This window comes from Capra hircus, chromosome 13, assembly GCF_001704415.2.
Source record: "Capra hircus breed San Clemente chromosome 13, ASM170441v1, whole genome shotgun sequence".
Lineage (NCBI taxonomy): Eukaryota > Metazoa > Chordata > Mammalia > Artiodactyla > Bovidae > Capra > Capra hircus.
Genome location: NC_030820.1, coordinates 29,737,311 through 29,747,351, shown reverse-complemented (window position 1 = coordinate 29,747,351; position 10,041 = coordinate 29,737,311). Strand labels below are relative to the sequence as shown.

At 40.3% G+C, this 10,041-nt stretch overlaps 1 protein-coding gene across 3 annotated transcripts in view; it reads left to right on the top strand.

Moving 5' to 3' along the window:
* Positions 3,377-10,041, top strand: part of FAM188A (family with sequence similarity 188 member A) — an 82,499-nt gene continuing 75,834 nt past the window's right edge. For 2 of the 3 annotated variants that reach the window (XM_005687974.2, XM_005687973.3), the window contains exon 1: positions 3,377-3,705. In XM_005687974.2, coding sequence (XP_005688031.2) covers positions 3,612-3,705 — 94 coding nt within the window. In that variant the 5' untranslated portion in view covers positions 3,377-3,611. The remainder of the gene's footprint in view (positions 3,706-10,041) is intronic. The other variant, XM_018057150.1, reaches the window with a different exon arrangement.

Genomic DNA, 10,041 nt, shown 5'->3' with positions numbered 1-10,041 from the left:
CTAAGAAAAATCATGGATCAAGAAATATTTCATTAAAATTTTTTGGAAAGTATTTCTTTCTATTCATGGACAATTATATCTATAATTATGTCTCTATAATAATGAAAAGAGGAAAATGTGGCAAACACCTCTGAACTTATTGCTGACTTTTAAAAAATGCAGTGTGAGAGTTGTGAGTTAAGTTTTATTTGTGGCAAAATGAGGACTATAGCCTGAGAGACAGCATTTCAGATAGCTCTGAGAAACTGCTCTAAAGAGGTAGTGGTGAAGGTCAGTATATATGTGATTTTGGTGAAGGGGGTGTACATGCAATCAAGCATATATTTTGGAAGGTTTCTGCTAGTCACAACAAGCAGTTGTCACCATGAAGGATTTTAGCGCTTTTCTAGATATGACAAGATACTAGAATTGGGCTCATAAAATTAGCTCCTCAAAATATCTAACTATCTGAAGACCTGTTCTGCCCATTTTTTCCAGAGCACAGAGTGCTACATTTCTGTTCTTCACCCTGAAGGCCTTTCAGGGGTGTTAAAAATCAGCAGCTGCAGCAGCACATGATTTAATCCTTGTAGATTACAGGTAGATGGCAAGCTCCCATGGCAAGTGCCAATTTGTAGTTGACATTAGAGTTCTGCCACTTACGTAGGATCTATGAATATTGGCCCTTCTATGTCTTTTAGGAAGTGAAATAATTGTGCAAATTATAAATCACCTGTACAAATAATAGACATTTACTTGGACCAGTCACTGGTACTTTCCCTCATTTCCTTACTTCTTGAATTCTTAAGTTCCATAAGTGAATTCTCAAGTTCCATAAAGGCAAGTTTCATTCTAATACTGAGATCCAGCTATGTTCAAGGCTCTCTATTAGCTACTATGAATAAGACAGGTCCTCATCTTCCTTAAACATCTACCACAGCAGAAGAGTAAATAATTATTTGCAAATTACAAATGACAGTGATTGTCATAAGCAAGTTACAAAATGGCAACCCACTCCAGTATTCTTGCCTGGCAAATCCCATGGATGGAGGAGGCTAATAGGCTATAGTCCATAGGGTCGCAAAGAGTTGTACATGACCAAGCAACTTCACTTTCACGAAATCTCAGAAGCGAAAAATTTTCTTTTATATTGTAACAACAGGAGAAGGCTTTATTCAAAGTACCACTTCTACTTTGTGAGTAGTAGAGTGAAAAGTCGAAGTGTTAGTTGTTCAGTTGTGTCCAACTCTTTGTGACCCCATGGACTGTAGCCCACCAGGCTCCTGTGTCCATGGAATTTCCCAGGCAAGAATACTGGAGTGGGTAGCCATTTCCTTTGCCAAGGGATCAGCCCAACCCTGGATCCTGCATTGCAGGCAGATTCTTTATCATTTGAGCCACCAGGGAAGTACCAAGAAATGGAGTATTTCCTGCCACATCAGTAAACAGGGATATCACAGTCATCAGTGACTATAGAACTCCATTGTGAATTCCTGAGCCCTAAGGGCACTCAGGAAGAAGGGTACCTGTGGACTAGCAGCCACTAGGACTGTAGCTACTCCCTAAGGTGAGCCCCAGTGGAGCTCAGGATGTGAAAAAACACAGGCTACTGGCCCAGGATAGCTGAGATACATATGAAAGAAATGATTTCAGTGATCCCAGACTCTTGCATCTTCCCGTACATAGAAAAGTGCTAATTTCTTTAACTTGGGATATCTGTGCTGTGCTTAGTCGCTCAGTTGTGTTCAGCTCTTTAGCCTGCCAGGCTCCTCTGTCCAGGGGGATTCTCCAGGCAAGAATACTGAAGTGGGTTGCAATGTCCTCCTCCAGGGGAATCTTCCCCACCCAGGGATCGAACCGAAGTCTCCTGCATTGCAGATGTATCCTTTACCATTCCAGCCACCAGTGAAGCCCAAGAATATTGGATTGTGGGATATCTGGCTTCCTTTAATTAACAATAATCTTTTGATGTTCAGACTACCTGCCCTTTGTTGCAAAACTTCTATTAACCTGGCTCCTCCCTTCTGCTCCTCAGAGCAGTTGTCTCAAGGTTACTACAAATGCTGTCTCCTAGGCTTAAAGTCCTAAAAATTCTCACTGAATTAAAAAAAAAAAAAAAAAACTTTGAATTTTTAGGCTGTATTTTTTAAGTCAACATACATCTTGAAGAATAAGATTTTCTTTGAAAAATAGGATAAAGGATATTTCACAAGGAAAAAATATTGGGAAGGCGGCTATGGATAGGGTTCAGGTACTTTGAGCAATTCCTTTTAACAACAGCAAAGGTTGCTTAAATCAAAAATAGAGTATAAATTAACAAACTCTGTTATTTGCTGCCTGGAAGGAGCCCAACAGATTTTTGCCTATTTGTTTTCCAAATTCGGCCAGAATAAGTTTTCTTCTTTGTAAGTGTCACAAACAGAAATTTTTCAGTTCAATTCAGTTCAAATGCTCAGTCGTGTCCAACTCTGTGACCCCCATGGACTGCAGCATACCAAGATTCCCTACGCATCACCAACTCAGAGAAGCCACTAAATTCAACTGAATGCTTGTCAATGATTGAAACCCGATCTTTAAGCTCACGTGTTGCCCATACAAACTACAGTCTTCAAAATTGCAGGTAAAATTGCTCTACCATTTACAAACGGGCAGCTTTGAATCTGTTTTCCTGTAAAGAGCTTTGTAATTCTGCGTTACGCTTGGGTCAGGCATTTCTAACATTCATTCAGTCACATTCTTCAGTTATGTTGATGGTTGGTTTAACTTTATGTGACTTAGCAAGAGATTGAGAGCCTTCAATTTATGGGCACAGACATGAATGTTTCCTCAAGGAGACTCAACCATACTTTTAAAGCTGTAAATATAATTAATATTACAAATTTTACGGTTATAGGTTATGTTTCGAGTCCAGGGCTTGGGCCTGGGGTCCTACCGCTAAGCCCAAAGCAGTGCGGATAAAGAGGTATTCTACAAGCTCCAGTACTTTGGTCACCTCATGCGAAGAGCTGACTCATTGGAAAAGACTTCGATGCTGGGAGGGATTGGGGACAGGAGGAGAAGGGGACGACAGAGGATGAGATGGCTGGATGGCATCACGGACTCGATGGACGCGAGTTTGAGTGAACTCCGGGAGTTGGTGATGGACAGGGAGGCCTGGCGTGCTGCGATTCATGGGGTCGCAGAGTCGGACACGACTGAGCGACTGAACTGAGGAATATGCCAACACCCATGGGACACGATGCTCCAGCCAACACAAAAGCAGCCACCACACGACAGTCCCCTTACACTGAGTTCAGAAAGGCCTGAAGAGACCCGTGCAGCTCTTCTCGCCCCACCCCCACTTCCGCTTCCGGGGAGGTGCCGCCTGCCCCTCCGGCCGTGGGGTCCGCAGTGAAAGAGAAGCCGGAAGTGGCTCCGGTACTTCCGGTACGGGAAACTCCTTGCTGCCGCTTCGACCGGGCTTGACAGGCGGGGTCTCTGCAAGTAGGTCTCTCTCCTTTTGCCTCCCTCCCGTCTGACCTTCAAGCTCGTTTACCGCCGCCGTCCCGCCACTCTGGTCTCGGAAGCCGCCCCTTCCCCATGTGCCGGGGCAGGAGTCCTGAAAGCCAAGACCAGCTCGCCGGCATCCCATCATGTCCGAACTGACTAAAGAGCTGATGGAGCTGGTGTGGGGCACCAACAGCAGCCCCGGTCTCTCTGACACCATCTTCTGCCGCTGGACGCAAGGTACCCCGGCTGGACTCTGGCTTCCAGCCCCCGCTTCCTTTTGCCCCGAGAGAGTCGAGCCCTGACGCCTCTCGCGCCAGTCCCCTCCCGTGCCCTGTACTCTGTCCCAATTCCCCTGCTCTGCACTGACACTGGACTTTCTAGAAACGCCCTGCCCTTCCAGGGGGTAGAGGTTGGGTAGGAGAATGGTTCCAGCTGGCAGCTAAAGACCCGAAGTGCCCCTGCCGCTCCCTGGGCTGCCTCTTGGGCTGGGAAGGAGAAGGGGGCGGCAGTCGGGCTGCAGGGTGTGACACTGAAGGTGTGCCCTGTGCCTTTGGTATCCATTTCTCAAGACTTGCTCTGGCCTCCTGGGTCTTTACCCTCTAACGAGGCTTCATCTTGGTGCTTGGTCTAATTTTGGAGAAGGGAAGTCCACGTGAAACTCACTGTGGCTAATTCCACGAAAGGATTGTGCAGTTTGTATTTTAATTAGGCGGTTAGGCGTGGTACTCGGTGCAAAAATAAAACGCTGCTGCAAAGTGTTTTCTACACCCCAATATGCCAGATTTTGAGGTGATTTAGTATCTGTTCCGTGGCTCATAGAACCTCCTGCGCCGATCTGATAATTCAGACAGGATTTTGAATTATATAAGAAGTTTTGTTAATACTACGAATAATTGTGAAATAGAAAACACACACACACTGATTTAATTCCAGAGCTGTCCCAGGCTCTGCGTTGGGCAATTCATGCTAGTAATCATCGCTGTCTCGTGCGTTTTAATATTAAAACGAAACGAACACATTGGTTAAGGTGATAAGAAAGTGAAGTTAACAGCATAGTCTTTGAAATCAGAAGGGTGGGTAATGTATGTATGTTAAACATCACAAGCCAATGAATAGTAGCTATTTAGTACTATTATTAAAATATTTTGTTATGAAAACGTATTTAGAAAATACTGATTCTCAAAGGATTTGGGGTAAGTTTAGCATAGTAGATACATGTCTTTACTTCATAATGTTTACTTAGTAACAAACATTTAGGGTTTAAATCATGTCTTCTTCCCTCTCAGATACTTCTAAGACCTGGTAAAAACAGAATCATAATGTGTAACAGCTAGTTAGGTTATTTAGTCCATTACTCTTTGTTTGAAAATGAGAAAAATGAGTCCTGAAGGCTAAATGACCAGGCCAAAGTTGCACGAATTGATAGAACTGGGAGTGAATTACAAGTCACAGCTCTGTCTTGTTTTCTTTTCTGTTTTTAACCAGACATGTAATTAGTTTGGCTCTTTTTGGACTTCCCTGGTGGTAAAGCGTCTGTCTACAATTCGGGAGACCCAGCTTCTGTCCCTGGGCTGGGAAGATCCCCTGGAGAAGGAGATGGCAATCCACTCCAGTACTCTTGCCTGGAAAGTCCCATGGACAGAGGAGCCTGGTAGGCTACAGTCCATGGGGTCGTAGAGTTGGGCACAACTGAGCGACTTCACTTTTCACTTCACACACCTAATTTTGTCACTTAACTAATTTTTCTCAGAAATTATGGGCATTCACATTTGCAAGTTCTGTTTTAAAACTTATTTTCCTATTTGTCTTATTTATTCTAGTAATGAATAGCCCTAAAGTACACAAGATTGTAAGATTGAGAAAGGTTTTACTTTTTGTTAATTAAACAGTAATATAGCGCAGAATAGGGTGATATTTGGCCTCATTTATTTTAGTACTGTGTTGCAGATACAAGGAGAATTCAGAGGCTGTTCTAATAATGGTTAGGAGCAGGAGCAGTCTTTGGAATAGGCATTCTTTGGTTCTGGGTTCAAGTTTTTTAACTTAAACCTCGGTTTCCTTCTCTGTGGAGAACAGATAATACTAGTGCCGATCCTACAGGTTTGTTGTGAGGATTAAAGGCAAGTACTTAACACAATATGTGACATAAACACTCAGAAAATGATAGCTTAATTTAGAAAGTGCCTAATTGTAGGATAGATCAAGCCAAAGATCACTCAGTTGCAAGAAATTATTGTTAATTAGATCACTTTGAAATGGCACATTAGAATGCTCTACCATCTTGTAGTCAGAAGTTCCTTAACAAAACCTGTTCAATATCATTTGAAAATAAAAGGTTCCTTTTTGCTCTTGACAGAGTACAGCTATATTGTGGCTGATTCTTCAAGGTTTTAAATTGATCATGGTTTTAAGGCAACCAAATATGTGTTTTTAAGTTACCACTTCTGAATCAGAGGGGTGTTGTTACTGGTTTTGCTCTGTTGACTTTGTGTTCATTTATTCTTTCTCAGAGGAGACAGAAATTGCTGAAGGTTGCTGTGGCAATGATTTGGGAATGACACAAGACACTGCTTTGCTGCACTTACTGCATTCGTAATATGACATCAGCTTTGGCTTTATTTCATCATCTGTAGCTGTGCTTTGAATTGACAACTGTAACCTCATTATCTTTTGGAAGCAAGTTATAGATGTAAGGTCTTTGGCATAAATATTTATAGAACTATGTCCAGGAATATTCCATTTATGAAACTATACTGATTGGTCCTGTTAAATTCCTGTGATATGTTAAACAGCTTTAGGAGTTTCCCTCTCCCCCCTTTAATTGATTTGGCCTCTTTAGATAATATGTTAAAGCAGTAAGTGCAGGAGTAGCACGTAGGTTTTTGTGTGTGTGTGTGTGTTCTTTTAAAATTCATTTGGCAGTTTGAGATAATTCTGTTTTGCAAATACTTTTTTTTAAAAGAGAGAAAAGTAGGGTTTTGGTGTGAGGTGTTTTTTTTTTTTTTTTTTTTGCAGTTTTTATTTTAAAGTCAATAAGTCACATAATTTAAAGATTTGAAGTTGTTTTGTTGTTTAACTTGGACATTTACTCCTTACTCCTGCCTACTTCCCTCCTGCTCAGTTGTCACTAATGCTTTTTAAAGGAAAAAAAATTTTTTTTCTACTTCATTATTTGTAAATATCATTTATTCTTCCTTTCTCTCAAACTGAAATGTTCCAGGCTTACTTCATATGGCACAAGGGAAGACAAATAACAAATATGGCATAGTATATATACTAGAAGGTAAAGAGATAGGAATTATAGGGTGAAGTTGCCTGGAAAGGCCTCATTTTAAGATAAGGTTTGAACAAACCCTTGAAGTAACTGCATTAGTCATGGAGGTATCTGAGGAATATTCCAGGCAGCGAGGATAGCCATCATAAAGACTTAATGCAGAGTACGTCTGGTTAAGGAATGGGAAGGAGGTTAGTTTGGCTGGAGACAGAATGAAGGAAGAAGGCACCAATAAAGATGGTATAAGAAACAATGTGGCCCAGATCACTAAGATTTTATAGGCCATTGCAAGGACTTTGGTTTTTATTCTAAATGAGATGACAGGTCATTGGGAGTTTTGGAACAAAGGAGAGACATGACATGACAATTTCTAAAGGACTGACCTGACTACTAAATTTGAGGATGGACTGTAGTCCTAGGGTGAGACAACAAGACCAAATGAGATAGAATTGCAGTAATCCAGGGGGTAAAAGACTGTGACTTAGACCCGGAGAGTGGTAGAGGAGATGGTTGGAAGTGGTCAGGTTGACCTCAACCCAGCAGAACCAGAATAAGAGTCACCATGATCTAACAAAAGTAAATATTAATCTTATTACAAAGGAAAACATTTTGGCTGGTTGAGACTTTGTTTTTTTTTTCAGTATTGATTGTCTAGCCAGTGTTTGGCAAATATTTTCTTTAAAGGGCCAGTGACTTGATTGTCTGGCATTGCAGCAGAAGCAGCCCTTGATAAGATGGGTGTGGCTGTGTTTCAAATCTCCATTTAAAAAACAAGTCAACCTTGATGTACATTATAAACTCTGAGAACTCTCATCTTTTCCTTTTTTCTACCCAGTTCCTTCCAGCTTTAAATTACTTCGTTGTTTCACCTAAAGATTAGCCAGAAGAGAAACCCAGTTTTGCTGTTTATTGCAGTTCAGTGTGTTTTAGGGTGGAGGTGGAGTGTTTGGAGCTGTGGTTGTTTGAAATTAGTTTTGCACTTTCTGTGTAGGACAGTATTTACTATATGATTAAAAAAAAAGATTCTAAATAACTTTTGAAAAATTGAGGGATCAATTTGGGTTAAAATCCAAAAGTGTGATGTGAAGGTAAGTCAGTATTATGGATCATATAATTTCAAAGATCTTAAGTTCAAAATATTTATGATAATACCTTACATTTGTATTATGCTTTACAGTTTTTGAAAATCTTGCTTAATCTTTGCAAGAACCCCAAGAGACAGCAAGAGATAAATGTAGTTATTCTCCTGTTTATAGATGAGGAGACTAAGGCTCAGTTCAGATTCCACTAAATATTATCTAACTTATAATGACAAATGAAGACTTTTGTTTACATGGAAGACTAGAACTACATAGGCAATAGTTGTCAAACTGGTTTGAATAAGTAAGTCATATGAAAATAAAAGACTAGGAAATTGCAAAGAGGTTCATGGCTTAGGTTTAAATTAGTTATGAGCTATAAAATTGAGAAAGACTTCTATGTCTAGTCTAGTGCTGTCCAGTGTGATACAAAATCATATGCTTAGGATCAGATGCTAAGTTAGATGGCTAATTTCAGATCTAATTAGTAAAGCAGTCATTTTGTGATAAGTCAATTCCTCTTAAAACTAGGAAATAATACAAATATGAGAACACTTGACAAGAAAAATAACTGTATCCTAAAAAATTCCAACTCAAGTGAAACTTTATTATAAAAGGAGATGCCTGCATAGCATAGTCCTGTTTTAGGACAGAAAAGTTCATTTCCATTTATTTGACTTTTACTACATTTTAAGCTGTAAGAGCCTTTGTTCATTATCAGATAACACCCTCAAGCATATATGCTGCAATTAAACAGAATTTGTTATAAAGCATATCTGCCTAGAATTCTCTCCCTGGGGTTTTTATCTCTAAAGTATGAAAGCAACTCATCATAATGTATTTCAGTCTAAAAGCCCCACCCATGGACCTTGAAAATTGAATTACATTATCAGTGATTTTAAGAAAGGCAAGGATCCATTACTGAACTTATTTATCACATACCCTGAAAGTTTGGAAGAGCTTAGTTTCACCTCTGCACTTAGCCCCAACACCAGTGACCCTTTCTTGCCACTAGGAAAAGAGGTGGATGAAGAGTAGAGGTCCCTTGGCTTCACCTCTTGTTTCCAGGTTGGATCTCAGTTTTGCTTGTCTTGATGTGATCACCAGCACCCTTAGTTCTCATTTGTCCTTATTAAGGTTGCCCCATCATGCCTTTTTTTAGCCTACATTTAGCCTGTCCTCTATTCTGTTTCTCCCAAAGTGTTGCGTGTTGCTGGAGCAAATTGTGGTGGGCATCAGTACAGATGTACTAATTAAACCTTAGCTGAGCCCTCAGTATTTCTCTTAGTTCTTTATCCTGTCGACTCTTATGATTTTTTGGAATTAATATTCTGTTTTCTATGCCCCTCATTCTGTTGCTCTCAGTCAGTAACATCACTTCCTCTTTGCCCATATTTCTAAGTTGAAAACCTGCTAAAGTTTTCGTTTTCTCAAGTTTATAAACTCAGGGCCCCATTACACTCTTAAAAAATTATTAAAGACTTCACTATGAAAAAAAATTGAGACCTGTGGCATTATTTTACATTTAAAAATCTCTTCAGTGTCTAGCTCATTAGAATATAGCTGGATTCTCTCACTTGCTCCTCCAGCCTGTTAACATTCAGTCTGTTGTTTTGGTTGAAGTGTATGTAGAAAATCCATCTTCATACATTTAAGCAATTGGTAATATAGGAGTATCATAATAGCATTTTCAAATAATTGTGGATATTCTTCTTTGATACTACACTGAAACTCAGCAAATGGTAGTTTCTTAGAGGTTAGTTGAGATATGAAATCTGAAGCCACATTGGTGAACATTTGTACTGTATTAAATTGAAATCCATTGGTTTGTCTTGTACTTTGAGTGGATCTTCTACCTGTGAATTAATTTGTAACCATTTGTTGTTTGGAAATTATTGGTCTGCTGGTTTATGCACATCTTCCAAATGTTAACACATATTATTAAACAATATCTAGAAGACTCTAGAGAGTCCCTTGGACTGCAAGGAGATCCAACCAGTCCATTCTGAAGGAGATCAACCCTGGTATTTCTTTGGAAGGAATGATGCTAAAGCTGAAGCTCCAGTACTTTGGCCACCTCATGTGAAGAGTTGACTCATTGGAAAAGACTGATGCTGGGAGGGATTGGGGGCAGGAGGAGAAGGGGACGACCAAGGATGAGATGGCTGGATGGCATCACCGACTCGATGGACGTGAATTTGAGTGAAGTCGGGAGTTGGT